Source organism: Andrographis paniculata, unplaced genomic scaffold (genome assembly GCF_009805555.1).
Source record: "Andrographis paniculata isolate CXL003 unplaced genomic scaffold, ASM980555v1 Contig34END, whole genome shotgun sequence".
In the NCBI taxonomy this organism is placed as follows: domain Eukaryota; kingdom Viridiplantae; phylum Streptophyta; class Magnoliopsida; order Lamiales; family Acanthaceae; genus Andrographis; species Andrographis paniculata.
Window position 1 is genome coordinate 5,167,460 of NW_026137567.1, and position 13,725 is coordinate 5,181,184.

At 37.4% G+C, this 13,725-nt stretch overlaps 4 protein-coding genes across 5 annotated transcripts; 2 read left to right on the forward strand and 2 right to left on the reverse strand.

Annotated features, from left to right (window-relative positions):
* Positions 1-366: 366 nt before the first annotated feature.
* LOC127248402 (LOB domain-containing protein 41-like) lies at positions 367-1,519 on the reverse strand. The gene is made up of 2 exons (XM_051270715.1): positions 1,264-1,519; positions 367-1,166 (listed from the first exon to the last, which is right to left on the reverse strand). The coding sequence occupies exons 1-2, from the start codon at positions 1,451-1,453 to the stop codon at positions 535-537; spliced, it is 822 nt and encodes a 273-aa protein (XP_051126672.1). The 5' UTR covers positions 1,454-1,519; the 3' UTR covers positions 367-534.
* A 5,119-nt stretch (positions 1,520-6,638) lies between these two features.
* LOC127248734 (protein MAO HUZI 4, chloroplastic) lies at positions 6,639-8,340 on the forward strand. 2 transcript variants are annotated; one of them, XM_051271246.1, is made up of 6 exons: positions 6,639-6,802; positions 6,889-7,015; positions 7,098-7,198; positions 7,513-7,641; positions 7,730-7,818; positions 7,896-8,340. In XM_051271246.1, the coding sequence occupies exons 1-6, from the start codon at positions 6,752-6,754 to the stop codon at positions 8,047-8,049; spliced, it is 651 nt and encodes a 216-aa protein (XP_051127203.1). In that variant the 5' UTR covers positions 6,639-6,751; the 3' UTR covers positions 8,050-8,340. The 2 variants fall into 2 exon arrangements, with proteins under 2 accessions (XP_051127203.1, XP_051127204.1); XM_051271247.1 differs by having other exon boundaries at positions 6,717-6,802; positions 6,915-7,015.
* Positions 8,341-9,245: 905 nt separating this feature from the next.
* On the forward strand, positions 9,246-11,176 carry LOC127248638 (40S ribosomal protein S7). The gene is made up of 6 exons (XM_051271092.1): positions 9,246-9,396; positions 9,919-10,000; positions 10,100-10,173; positions 10,254-10,377; positions 10,573-10,755; positions 10,852-11,176. Exons 2-6 carry the CDS (start codon positions 9,926-9,928, stop codon positions 10,969-10,971), a joined length of 576 nt encoding a protein of 191 aa, XP_051127049.1. The 5' UTR covers positions 9,246-9,396; positions 9,919-9,925; the 3' UTR covers positions 10,972-11,176.
* Positions 11,177-11,272: 96 nt separating this feature from the next.
* On the reverse strand, positions 11,273-13,247 carry LOC127248637 (mannose-6-phosphate isomerase 2). Its single transcript, XM_051271090.1, has 5 exons — positions 12,781-13,247; positions 12,519-12,686; positions 12,144-12,356; positions 11,803-12,069; positions 11,273-11,720 (listed from the first exon to the last, which is right to left on the reverse strand). The coding sequence occupies exons 1-5, from the start codon at positions 13,120-13,122 to the stop codon at positions 11,409-11,411; spliced, it is 1,302 nt and encodes a 433-aa protein (XP_051127047.1). The 5' UTR covers positions 13,123-13,247; the 3' UTR covers positions 11,273-11,408.
* Between the last annotated feature and the right edge of the window lie 478 nt (positions 13,248-13,725).

The window sequence follows — 13,725 nt, forward strand, 5'->3', positions numbered from 1 at the left end:
ATAACAATAATAATACTAATGGTAATCAGCTCTGCAAAATTGGTTGAAAGATTATGAATAGCCTTCTTCACTTACGACTTTAATGGCCCAATGAATTGGGTGCTTATAATGCACTAACGGGCCGGGCCAGAGAAGCAGCTGGCTCTAATAACCCTGATTTTGACTGGCCCGACCACACTCATAAATCTATTTTATTAGTGGGCCATAAGTTGGGCAAGAGTCCAAAACTTGTACCTGTTATACATTCAAATGGCCCAGTCCAGTTATTGAAAATAATTTGCCAAATTCTTTGTTGCATTAGATTAAATTTAATTTTATGTTATGTTCTGCCTAACCTAAAAGAAATATTGCGTTTTGCCAAACAAATAAGTCATAAGTCACAACTTATTGCATTTCTCTTTTTTCTTTTTTACAACTACATTAACTAAGAAAAAAAAAACAAAAAAAAAAAATTTACTCAACGGCTAATCCTAACGATAGACGGCCAGGATGTTTCCACGGGAAAACGAAACATTTGATCGGCGCCGTTCGATTTCAGGCAGCCGGGTAGTCGAGCCCGAGCTCTATTTTAGACTTTCCAGCGGCGGCGCCTTCCTTCCACGCCGAATCCTTCGGCGGCTTATTACAGCGTTTGAACGACTTGAATCCCAGGGCCAAATCTAAGTCAACGTCTCCATCGCCGGAAGAATCAAGAGCCGGCTCCGGCGCGCCGTCGGAAGCCAAGCTCTCGGTCGCCCGGCTTTCCCTCTCGACATTCGGCTCAGCCGCCTCAGACTGGTGACTCAACGACGAGTCGTGGCTCGGCGACCGGTGGACATCATCACGACCCGACTCGTCGCCCGACCCGACCCAAATACGGCTCCTCCGATTCGTGTTCCTAGCGGACCGCTTGAAACGACTCGGTCTTCTGACTCGGTGCAGATTGTTCGACTCGGAGAGCTGACTCAGCTCCCTGTTCACATGCCTAATGTCGTACGCCTTCATCGGCGGCGCGGCCTTCGTCTCCGCCGCGTCGACGGCCAGCGGGGTAATCGGAGCGCCGTTGAGTACGGCCTCCACCGCCCTCTGGCAGAGCTGCCAGTTTCCGGCGGTGAGAAGGCCGGCGGAGCCGTATATCGGATTCACGATCCTCCCGCAGGCTTCGTACAGCAGAGAAGTGAATATAGCTGCAAAAAAAAAATTTTAAAAAAAAAAAAAAAGACCGTCAGAATTAGAAATCGAAGACCACTTAATCAAATGAGAGGGGGTGAAGGCGAAGCGTACCAGGTCGGAGGTGGGTGGGGCCGCCATTAATGAGGTTGATGAGGCCTGCACGGCCGTAGAACTTGGCGAGGAAGACGGTGGCGTTGGCCTGAGATTCGGGGCTTTTGATCCAATCCAAACACGGCCTTATGCTGCAGGTGTCGCTGCAACCTTTCCTCAGCACCCGACACCCGTTGCAACTTATCCGCATTTCACTTTTATTAATATAAAATAAAATACCAATTCGAACGACGAGGAAAAATTAATCGAATTTGTGTGTGTATTTATGGGGGGTAGGGGTGGGGGTGGGTAAGGGTTAGTAGAAACCAGGGACGCAGGCAGTAGTTTAAGTGGGGATGGAATTGGAATACAATACAATACAGGAGGAGGATTTCAAGATTCATGGATAGCCAGGCTCACCAACATCCGGGGGCGCGTGGGTACACGGGCGTGTTCCGGGGCCTCCCATTGGCGGTGTATGGGAAACACGGCGGAACAAATATAACACGGGCAAAGAAGCCTGTGATCGTCAGCAGTCTGGGTATCGTAGACCTGGAGAAGCTAAAAATAAAGTTAGTGAATGAAATCGTGATCCAGTGCATGCCGGACTGAGACAGAACATTGAGTTGTCTTGTTGTGAGGGATGATGCCACGTGAAGAGTGGTGGGGTAGCGCGTGGGGTGTCAGATGGCGGTCGAATCGCCGCGTATTGTGGAGGCCGAGGTGGAAGGGAAAGTGGGGCCCTCCCACTCCCGGTTTTCTGGAGACTCTGTTTGGACCGCTCCCAAAACAGTTGGCGACCATTTCGGATTTCGGATTTTGGTTTTGTTTCGTGGGTCTCGTCTCGGCTCGTCTGTGGGCGCCGCGCCGCCTCTCCTCGCCACAAGGTCGGGAAGGTTCTTGGGATTTGTTTGGACGAATTTTCAGATTAATAAATTAAATTAAAATTTTTAATAGTATGAAATAGGTTTAGTTGAAACTACTAATAAAACCAAAAAATTGCCAACTCCCATTCCATTATTTCAAGTCCTACTCTGATCACAACTACTACAAACACACGATACCCACTACGGTTTCTGCTCTGCTCTGTTCTGTTCTGTCTGTTTGCTGTGGGAAAAACGAAAACAAATATGCATGCTTACTGACTTTTTTAGCATAGATAAATTTATTACTCTTGCGGAAGAAATATTTAATATAATATTCTTATATAAAAAAAAAAAAAAACTGATAAAGTTAAAATAATAAAAAATTACAAAATAAACCATAGAAAAAAACGCAATGAAATTTTAAAAACTTGACAATTTAAGAAGCCATTAATCAAAAACAGGCAATTGACTGGGCTAGGCCAGCTCACAGTTTACAAACTAATGTTTGTCATCTAACCAAATTGGCTGCAAAAATTCTTATTATTATTCATGTTCTTAAGTGATGCCGGGCGTAGCAGTTTTGTTATGGGCTTGGGTTTGGGTGGAGGCTTTGAGCTTATGCGAGACCAAATTGCATCACTACTTAACACATATCTTTTTATTTTGAAGGAAAAAAAAAAATTATGTGAGGTATTAATAATTATGATGAATAATAATTAAATATTGAATATTTTATTTTGTTAAAATTGGTAATAATATAAATATAGTATCTAAATAGAATAGTACTAGTTCTTTCTCTAGCTTTTTACTATTTACAATGGGGAAACAGAAAAAGGTCTGAAATACTACTAAATTAAACAGCAAAAACATTAAAAACGGTATAGAATACAAACAGAAACATCCATTACCGTGTAGAGCTTGAATTTGAATCAAACTAGTAGACTATACCAAGGCGGTTTATAGCGTTTACCGAAAGCTTTTCAAGCAAATAGGATATTTATACAGACAGATATATATATATATATGTGTGTGTATTTCACCATAGATGACTGTAAGTGAGAAATTAACTAAGAAATGTCGAGCATTCATCATGGTTAATTGAACTCGTGTGTTCTTGTAAAAACTTGGCAACACTAATAGCTAATGCCTTTCATAATCTTAAATTGTACCTGGAATTATATTAAGGCAGCTTAATCTGAAGTCGAGGCACTTTCACGCTGTCAAACAAATGGAGAAAAGGTAAGAAATCTTCAACATGGCATTACCATATTTACATATGAACTCTCTGAACTATCAGCTCTGGATAAAAATGTGTTACTCATCAACTTAAATAATCAACTAGAATTTCCTATAACGAAGCTATCTATGGCAATGCTCGACTCTTATATACCTCCAATTCACCAACATTTGCATGCTTTTATATGTCATTCATTGTTTTGTACATCCAGTTGAAGCAGTTTATGAGGCAAAGACAAAGATGGACAATTGATTATGTATCAAACTATAAGTATTTCGATCTTTTCCCCCTAAGAGCTGCTTGTTTCTTCACTAGCTGTTCTCAATTATTTACAAATCTTGGCACAGCTGAATCAGAAGATGATGAACTTATGGAGCTTATGTTATCAACATCAAAAGGCTTGCACGTTAAAGGATTTTTGGTTCTTGGTGGAGGAGATCCAAATGTAAATGGGGTGACTTGTGAAAAACATTGCTGTGTCATACAGGTATTGCAAGATTAATCACTTTTGTGAAAACTTCAAGTTCTTGAAAGCAACATCTACATTTGACAAACATGAGCATCCTGTAAGCTTCAATCTAATATCTGGTGCCACACCAAATTTCTATGTTCTATACAACTCTGTTTATCTGGCATTAAACATGTAAACTCATCACACGGGCAATTGGATGTAGATTATATAATAGTAAACCCCTCCATGTAAATTAAGGAATAATATCCGTTGTACAAACATGGATATAGCTTCTAATATTACAGGAAATGAAAAGGAAAACATTTAATTGGCTAATCTAATCAACTTCCAGGAGGCAACCACATGGTCCACATATGATATGCAAAATTCTCTTGAAATAAACACCAAATGAAACTATAAAACTATAAGAAATCCATATTCAATGAATAAGAATTCATTTGGTACTTCGTCAGCAAAATAGGTTTTGTGAGGCTAACAGTCCAGCAGCAACCGACATCTAGCATCCTTAAAAGTTATACCTCAATAAGAACCAAAATTCTAATAGAGACTCTAAAATTTCAAATATCATAAACAACATTGTTAGACTCTGGATTTTGAATCGACGCAACATAGAAATCCAAGAATAAATCTGCCGCCTCGCAGCATTAAGAAGAAAATCACATTCAAACTCTTACGCATCGCACATTTAATCAAGCACACATGTTAACTCAAATTGCAAACGTATTACGAACAAATCTACCTGACGTAGGACTACGCCACGCCATTGCCCACCGACTACTGAATCATCATCAAACCTGCACCAAAAATATTAAATAAACCGCAAAATGTTACCGGATCTGATAGCATAACCGTGAAATCGAAGAAAGCAAAAATCAGATCAAACATTCCCTGATCTGAAATGGATGCTGGAATGCACTGCACTGCCTTGCGCGCTTTGGAGCGACTAATCCCAGCCGCCATGGGCTTAATTTGTATAGTTTAATTTAAATATATTGTTTATTATAATTAAAGATAAATAAAATAGTCCATTTTAACCGTAGAACCGCTTATTCGAAACAAATAAAATTAATTTTTTTATTTATTCATTTTGATTTTGTTTCAAATTTTAGTATTTTCGTGTTTATTAGTTAAATTGAATATAATTTAATTTAATTGTACTAATATATTTTAAATATTATATTAAAAATTTTGTTTGTTTTTAATTTGAATATGATGTTTTTTAAATATCAATTTAAATAATATTTTAATATTATATTTTATAAAAATAAAACTATTATTATTTTTGGTATCCTACTATTGTAAATAATAATATTTTTTATTGAAAATAAAATATATGGTGTATTTCTCTGTCTCAAAATTTCCAATTTTTTATTCTTTAGTATTTTAAAAAAATATATATATACATTTTTTATAAATATTTTAAATATTATTTTCATATCAAATTTAAATCAAATTTTTTTTTTCAAATTAATCAAAAGAAATACACTATATATCCCATAAAATCGGATCATTAGTGCTTGAAACAAAGTTGACTTATCTCCATCAATGGTGTTGACTCTTCGTTCTTAGTTTTAATTAAATCCGATTCAATTCAGAGTGAAATCAAAGTTTCACTTAACATAGAGATTTGTTTGATTTGGCTTGAGTTTTAAATTTTAATTTAAGTAATATTTTGTAAAAATTACTATATTTCTATTTTTTTATTTTTTTTTAAGAAAAAAGAACTATACTGACTGCATGATAGAGATTTGATTGGAAATTAAAATAAAACAAAAATTAATAGTATATAAGTTGACCTACGCACACCTAATAAATGTTATCAAAATTAATTAGTGCATTAAAGATTTTGTTGTCATTACAAAATTTTAATGTCGCTTGTTCTACCATTATTAATTTATTCTTTCACGTTCAAGCATTGTCAGCTTCTTTTCAACTTAAAATATCTTATACAATAATTTTTTAATGTACATTATCAAACTAGCCTAATTTGCAAAGCTGTCCAACATATTGCAACATATATATATATATATATATCTACAAATAACATCGTTGATTCTCACATCATCAATCCATTCCTTAAAAAATAAAAAATAAAAAATAAAAAATAAAAATGACTAATTGTTGCAAAATAAGAAGCTGAAATACGCGTTTCTTCTTTGATTAGACTTGGCCACGTCACACGCATCTACAGGCATTCAAAAATCATGATATTTTCTATATGTTGGTGCCAATAACAATTCAACAACACTTAAATAAACTTCTCTTTCAAACTTTATTAATTTTAGTTCCTTGGAAACAATTTTATGTGTTGCCTTTTTACAAACCGCCCCATTCAAACAAAACCAACTTTTATATATACATATATAGCACGTGTAATCTCACTGCAACTGCCACGTACACACTTTAAAATAAAATCGTATATAACCCAATCTTTGTCGACCCTCAGCTAATTAGGTCACGTTCATATTTCTTTAGTGCAAACTTTTCAGAAAAATAAGATTAACAACGTGCCATCCCCAAATTTCATTTAAAAAAAATAAAAAAATCTTGAAATGCGCATCGGCAGCATCGAGCATTGCATGTGCGCCACGTGTGAAGTCACGACCGGTCCATGTGCGTTAGGGAGAGCCGTTTGGTGTAATTAAACCGCACTGAACCGGAAAAAAAAAAAAAAAAAAAAAAAAAAAAAAGGTGGTTTCTGGTAAGAGTTCTTTCGTGTCCAATAACGTTGTCGCTTTTGATTTGGCTAACATTTATTGTTAGCCCATCTGTCACCCATCATACTATTTTCCCCTGTGCCTAATTGACTTCTTGTTGGTTAGTGGGCATCTCCAGGTAAGCATTATTACCACTCTCCCCTCCTTTCTTCTCCATAAATTCAGACCTCAAAAAAAAGAAAAAACATACCTCAACATTGATCATATTCATCCCACCATGGCGATGTCTTCCTGTCTTTTCCGACCACAACTCTCTACCCCAATTAAGGTACAGTTCGTTAATTTCGAGGTTTTCTAGGGTTGATTCAGTTCCTACACTGATCGGTTACTTAATATACTCTCTGCAAATTAAAGTTGCGTGTCTCTGATCGGAAAAGCAGCCTCCGCCGTACAATGGTGCCGCCGGAACCCTACCGGAGATTCCTCCGCCACTCCACAATATCCGTCGCTATCCGACGAGATTCCGCAATACATGCTTCATGTAATAATTCCTTATTTCTTGCAATAATCTTACGCCTTATATAATTATTTACATTCTCATTCCTATCGTGAATTGTTTGAAGGGCTGCCGAGTTCGCAGATCGCTGGCAGCGCATTTACATGGGGTACCGTTGCCGTTCTCCCGTTCTACACCTTAATGGTCGCCGCGCCCCGATCTGAATTTGTAAGCATTAATTATGTCTTTATTCATCCAATATTATTTTAAAATTGCATATTTTTTAAAAATAATAATAAACAATAGAAAATGACTTCTATAAAAGTGAAAAAATAAAAAATAAAAAATCAAATATTCATTACAAAAAATTAAAACATAAAAAATCAATTTATCTAAAACGAAGCCTATAATACACATATATATTTAATTTTAAAATAATTTTTAAAGTAAATTCAAACAATGTTACAATGAGCTGATTAATAATATATTTACAACATTGTTATCGTGCGATGGGCTTACAAGAATATACATTGCCGGCACAGACAAAAAAAGTGTCGGCAAGCAGCGCACCGTTCGTCATCCTCGGCGCATTGTACGGTTACCTACTTTACTTGTCGTGGACGCCGGACACTGTCCACTTAATCTTCGGCAGCAAATACTGGTTACCCGAGGTTCGATTATTTCTTCCTACGACCAATTATTATTAATCCATGTAAGAACAAAGTTCATAGTACATGTTTTGTATGTGTGTTCGATCAGCTTCCAGGTATCGCGACAATGTTCTCCTCTGAAATGACACTGGCTTCGGCCTGGATTCACTTACTGGCCGTGGATCTTTTCGCCGCGAGGTCTGAAAAAAAAATATTTATTTATATCACATCAAATATTATTTTAATTAAAAATTTTATTATTTTTATGGAAACAGAAAAGTTTACTTCGAGGGGGTGGAGGAGGGTTTGGAGACGAGGCATTCAGTGACACTCTGCCTGATGTTCTGCCCCATTGGAATTCTTGCACACATAATTACCAAAGCCGTGGCTGCAAAACGGGGGAAAACAGAGAGTGGGATTCATAGATAAAAGCCATGTTATGTTCAGACACAGAGATGCAGATTCAGACAGCTCTAGATTCTTAGCCATTTCTTTATTGATATATTGTGATTTTGGAGAAATGATTGATTGTGTCGTTTAGATGCCAAACATGGGGTTTGAGGAAGATGAATTTTTATTTGTAGGGTTGTCGGATTACTTGCTGCTGCGGTTAGATTCAGTATTGACCGGACCTCTGGTTGTGTAATACTCATTCAAGCATACTCCATATATTTTAATCAGTATTTAGGAATTCAAAAAAGAATTGTTATTAGACTAAAATATTCCAAATTTAAAAATTCGATTCCTTAAATTGAAATTTAAATTTTGGTTCGAATTTAACTCGCTATACTAAAAATTCGAAACAATCCAAAATTCGAAATATAATGAATTTGTTTGCTTAATAATTTTTCTTTGGTGGAATTGTCCGTATATATAGTCTCTCCGTTTCAAAACAATAAAGATATTTAGGATTGACACGACAATTAAGAATTAATAGTATTATATTGATAGTAAGTGTAAAAATATTACTAAAAGATCAAAATATCCTTACTTTTTTATGTAATTATTATAAAAAAATAGATATAGCTTTGTAAAAATGTGGGAAGCTTGTTACAAAAAAAAAAAATATAAACAAGACTATTCTTTTGAGTGAACAAAAATAATCAGAATGAGATTATTGTTTTAGAATGAGGAGAAAGTATATACTTTCTCCGTCTCATTTAAATGTTATCATTTTTTATTTTCGTCTGTCCCAAAAACTACAATTTCCTAATTTGGTAATTGTACTGTATACCTAACATAATAAATACTCTTTCAACTTACAATATATTACACAAATATCATTACTTTTATATTACACTATTTAATAAAGGTATTTTTACTTTTTTTTTACTATCATCCAATATAATACTAATATTCAAAATATTAGTGCAAAAAATAAATGTCACTCTTCCAATTGGACGGATGAAGTATTATCTTTTGACTATATAATATAAAAAATTCTCAAATTAAAAAGTAAAACAAACTAACTCAATATTTTAATATATTTTATTATTATATATATTTAAAATTCAAACAAAATATAGTTTTTAATTAGAAAACTGCATCATTTTTTCTTGCGAAAGGACGAAAGTGATCATTTTGAAACTTTCAGGGGTTAAAATGGAATTTAACTAAGAAGGGATTATCTAAATTGCGGCCGTCGCCGAATTAGGGTTTATGAGGTATAAATCATCTCTGAAAAGTCTGGCTCCCTCCGCTTGCATAGCTACATCCCGCGAGTTGCTTTCGACGTCGGAGCTCCGCCACATTTCCCTGCCGTTTTTTCACTGCAAGGTACCTGATGGAGCCGCGATTTCTAGGGTTTAGGTGTTTATAATTTATTTTTATTATTATTCATTTTATTTTTTTCATGCGAATATTTGAGTTTCATAGGGCGGGTGGTAATGTAGGGTAGGTTTTGAGGAAGTTTGGAACGTTGATAGTCTGGATTGTATGTTCAGCCTTTATTCAGATGTTTATGAATGCCTTTCAATGAATTGTCGATGTGAATTTGATGCTATAATTACGCTGCGCATATCGGTTATTTGGTTATCGGAAAATTGGTACGATGAGTCCTTTCGTGCTTGTTAGCATCGAAGAGGAAGTATGTAACATGATACAAACTAGGTGAATTCGGCTGGTAATTCGTCTGATTCATTGTACGTAGGCACTAATATTGGGATGCATTTTTCCATTTACCTTTGCTTTTTAAATTAGCCAAATAATTATTCAGGAAAAAAAAAAAAAAAAATGACAACACAAATATTAGGATTTCTAGTCGAAATTAGCATTTATTAAATGCATTTTCTTGCTTAGTTTCAAGATGTACACTGCACTACAAAAGATTCACAAGGACAAGAATGCTGATCCCACTGAGTTTGAAGAGAATGTTGCCCAGGTTCACATCAATTTGATGCTGCTAAATTTGTTTATGCTACTGTACCTGAATTTTTTATGGGTTTTACTGTAAAGTTATGCGTTTTGAATTTATTTCCAGGCTTTATTTGACTTGGAAAATTCCAACCAAGAGATAAAGGGTGACCTGAAAGACCTTTACATCAACTCTGCCTTGTAGGTGTCTCATTGTTTAAATGTTCTGTGTTCTCTTTTTTAGCATGATATAATATTTATGCATACATTTGATGCTGCAGGCAAATTGATGTTCCTGGAAGTAAGAAGGCTGTTGTGATCCATGTCCCCTACCGATTGAGGAAATCTTTCCGCAAGATCCATCCTAGACTGGTGAGAGAGCTGGAAAAGAAGTTCAGTGGGAAGGTAAAACCGGCAATGTCTAAACAAAATGCACATTATAAATTACTGCTGCAATTGTTTTTGTTGTGGAGATGTTATATGTCTTTCGGGTCTTGAAGATATATTCCTCTCTCTCTTTCACTGCCACTTAGGCTAAGAAAATTTCTATCTGGTTACCCTTCAGATGTTTATCTGATTTTTTGTTATGTGTGTGTGTAGGAAGTTGTTCTAATTGCTACCAGGCGGATGCTGCACCCGCCAAAGAAGGGTTCTTCTGTTCAAAGGCCTCGATCCCGCACACTTACTGCCGTGCATGAAGCTATGCTTGAGGATATTGTTTACCCAGCTGAAATTGTTGGGAAACGTGTTAGATACAGACATGATGGATCAAAGATCATGAAGGTGGTTACTTCTTTTCTGATGATCTTTAATTTATCGGATCTATTGCATATGAAGCCTCTTAGTAATTATGTAACATTTGATTCTTCATATATGCAGGTTTTCTTGGATCCAAAAGCCAAAAACGACACTGAGAATAAGCTGGAAGCATTTTCCGGTGTCTACAGGAAACTTTCAGGTAGAGATGTTGTGTTCGACTACCCTGTCACAGAGCCATGAAGTTGAGGCAGCTAGCGATTTGCTCTTATTACTTAATTTAATTTAAGCTGTAGTTAGTTGTTAGTTCTTGATATGTTTAAGATTTTGACACCTAGAAAACTCTTTCCGTCTTAAATCACAATGTTTCTGTGCCAAAAGTGATGAATGCAAGGCCTCTTGTTACAATGCCTATTGTGTTCTTTTATCGATATTCAAGGTTGCCTTATAGTGAAATTTCTAGATTACATGCATAAATATTTTACCAAAAATCATGTCCTGTAGAATCCAGAGCACCAAAATTAAGCTAAGGAGGTATGGAGTATGACGAAGCCAATAACGCTCGTTATTTCGTTTTTTTTATTTCTTGATATAATGTATGAGTACAGATTTGAGTCTAATCTGATTGCTACTCTTACATAAAAGAGAATGGAAAGCTCCCACTTGCTGCTGCCCATATTTCATCTCTCAAAAACTCTGCTGTTCACTCCGGCTCTGTATAAACTCAAACCGGAAACAGTTTCCACGGTGATCTTAGAGTTTGCAGGAGCAAACAGTACGTCGCCTTCAGTAATCACATCCCCGGAGGTGGCTGTGCTTATTTTGCCTTCTCCTGCCACAACCACAAAAACAGAAGGGCCCGGGACTGCAGGAAATACAGTAGATTCTTCTTTGGGGAGATTGCATTGATCAACCTCGAATTCATCAAATGGAGGAAGGTACTTCATAGTATAAGGATTCGAGGGAACCCCGTGCAGTATTTCCGGAAAACCCTGCAAGAAAACATTGAGTTAATCGCGCAAATGGATGATGGTATTGGCATTGATTTTGTCGTGATTGTAGGATAATGACTGCCTGTTTGTAGGTTAGCATGGAACAGAGTGTCTCAACATCCCGAGCCTTTGGGGTGAGGCCTGCTCGTACGACATTATCTGATGTGGCCATGCACTCGATGCATTCTCCGTGTATATAGGCATGAGGCTCGTTTGCTCCCAAGTATAAAGCTTCGCCGGGATTCAGTTTCACGTAGTTGAAGAGAAAAGTTGCTAGAACACCAATATCTCCGGGGTATTGCTTCTCAAGCCGCAGGATAAGCTCTTCTTTGTCTGTTAACTCTCTCACCTATTCAGACAAGAAACCTCAAGAACAGTTGGATTTATGCTGAAAATGTCTCAAGAATGGTCTTTCTCGCGTACCTCGTGTTTCAAGTTAAGTCGACTTATCAAATTTGCGATTGCCTCAAATATCACAGCCTCACTTGCGGACATGAGTTCGTAGAAAAGTGATTTCAAGACTTGTTTCGATATGTTCTCCCCGGTTTTGTCGTTTAGTTTTAGCACTTGTTCTGCAGACGAGCTGCCGATCACTTCGATGATCTCTGGCACGTTTTGGACGACAGTCTTGAGCTCCTTAATGAAGTCAAATAAAACAGAGAATGCATTAAGCACAAGAGAGATCGATCAAATCATTCATACTCATAGATCAAACAAGAACTACTTCCCAAGGACTAGATGAATATTGGTTGAATTGAGGAGATGAACATGAACATGAAGATTAACTAACTGAACTACCTCGAGAGAGACAAATCCGCACAAAGCCTCGAATTCAGTGACCGCCAAAGCCATCTCAGGTTTGTGATTATCGTCCTTGTACACTTCCGGCCGCTCCTTGTGAAGAATCTCCGCCAACGCCTTGTCCGGATGCGCCTGTATCGACAGCGCCTTCTCCACCGACAGAACCTAATGGATTCATTCATTTCCGACGTGGAGAGAGCACGGCGGTTACGACGACACGAACAGCAACAGAAACTGAAATTGAAATTGAGTTATCTACCTTGAAGAGGAAAGGCAGATTTGAAGCCGACTTCAAGTCACCGAGCACGCTAGGATTCCGCTCAATCCAATCCTTGAGACTTACTAAATCGCAGTGCCTCTGTTTTTTCCGATCCTCGTTCGCGAATCCGGCGCCGCTGTTTGGCAAAACCACGTACGACGGCCCCGATTGGTGAGTCCCCATCCAGAATTCAGCGTATGGCTTGTCCCCGTCGTCCGCCGCCTCTTCGCCGGTGTTTTTGGCGTACAATCGCGCCACCGTTGATTCCTTGCCGACCTTTCCCCAGTCGTAGTTCTTAACGGAGCACTTCAGTTTAACTATTCCGGCGACTTCCGATCCCATTTGAATTACCGCTACCAGAATTTCGACTAATCAGCAGAAAAAGTAGCAGCCGTAGAAGATGAAGATGAAGACGAAGATGAAAGATGGGAGTCCATTGGAAATCGGAAGGTTTGATATTTAAATGCAACGATCAAGAGCGAGGGAAATGGTGGTGCGTCTCTGTGCGAGAGAGAGAGATAAACGGCGTTAAATGTAACGGCGGTGCGGTGAGGCGGTGGGGTGACGTCGGACAAAGTGTTGACATTAATCGGAAACGGTAACGGCGGCAGCGTCAGCGTGTGGGACCTCCACACCCTTCTGGATAGAATGCTGAATCTCGGGACTTTCACACCTGACGTATCCACGACTGATATAGAGTGGTCCCCACTCCATGAATGGTCCAGATTTATTTTCGTTTCGGATCCCGGACCGCCCAATATAGTAAATCCAATATTGAAATTGGAATACTACAATTTAATAGGTAATCTAATAACTTTGATTAATCATGATAGTTACATTGTAAATCTCTAGGGCTAAATTATTTTCCCATATTAATTAATACAAAATTATTAGTGTCAAATTTGATGTAGTCATTTAATATAACGTTGAAGAGTTGTGCTTTGG

What these genes read in the sequence shown, in the direction of transcription:
- LOC127248402 (XM_051270715.1), bottom strand. Translation starts at nt 1,453, where the DNA reads ATGCGGATAAGTTGCAACGGGTGTCGGGTGCTGAGGAAAGGTTGCAGC. An exon ending in CCCCACCCACCTCCGACCTG is followed by an intron (nt 1,167 to 1,263) that starts GTACGCTTCGCC and finishes TTTTTTTTGCAG; the next exon opens with CTATATTCACTTCTCTGCTG.
- LOC127248734 (XM_051271246.1), top strand. Translation starts at nt 6,752, where the DNA reads ATGGCGATGTCTTCCTGTCTTTTCCGACCACAACTCTCTACCCCAATT. An exon ending in CCGCGCCCCGATCTGAATTT is followed by an intron (nt 7,199 to 7,512) that starts GTAAGCATTAAT and finishes TTGCCGGCACAG; the next exon opens with ACAAAAAAAGTGTCGGCAAG. An exon ending in GTGGATCTTTTCGCCGCGAG is followed by an intron (nt 7,819 to 7,895) that starts GTCTGAAAAAAA and finishes TTATGGAAACAG; the next exon opens with AAAAGTTTACTTCGAGGGGG.
- LOC127248638 (XM_051271092.1), top strand. Translation starts at nt 9,926, where the DNA reads ATGTACACTGCACTACAAAAGATTCACAAGGACAAGAATGCTGATCCC. An exon ending in TTGAAGAGAATGTTGCCCAG is followed by an intron (nt 10,001 to 10,099) that starts GTTCACATCAAT and finishes ATTTATTTCCAG; the next exon opens with GCTTTATTTGACTTGGAAAA. An exon ending in ATGGATCAAAGATCATGAAG is followed by an intron (nt 10,756 to 10,851) that starts GTGGTTACTTCT and finishes TCATATATGCAG; the next exon opens with GTTTTCTTGGATCCAAAAGC.
- LOC127248637 (XM_051271090.1), bottom strand. Translation starts at nt 13,122, where the DNA reads ATGGGATCGGAAGTCGCCGGAATAGTTAAACTGAAGTGCTCCGTTAAG. An exon ending in GCGGATTTGTCTCTCTCGAG is followed by an intron (nt 12,357 to 12,518) that starts GTAGTTCAGTTA and finishes GACTTCATTAAG; the next exon opens with GAGCTCAAGACTGTCGTCCA. An exon ending in CCATGCTAACCTACAAACAG is followed by an intron (nt 11,721 to 11,802) that starts GCAGTCATTATC and finishes GTTTTCTTGCAG; the next exon opens with GGTTTTCCGGAAATACTGCA.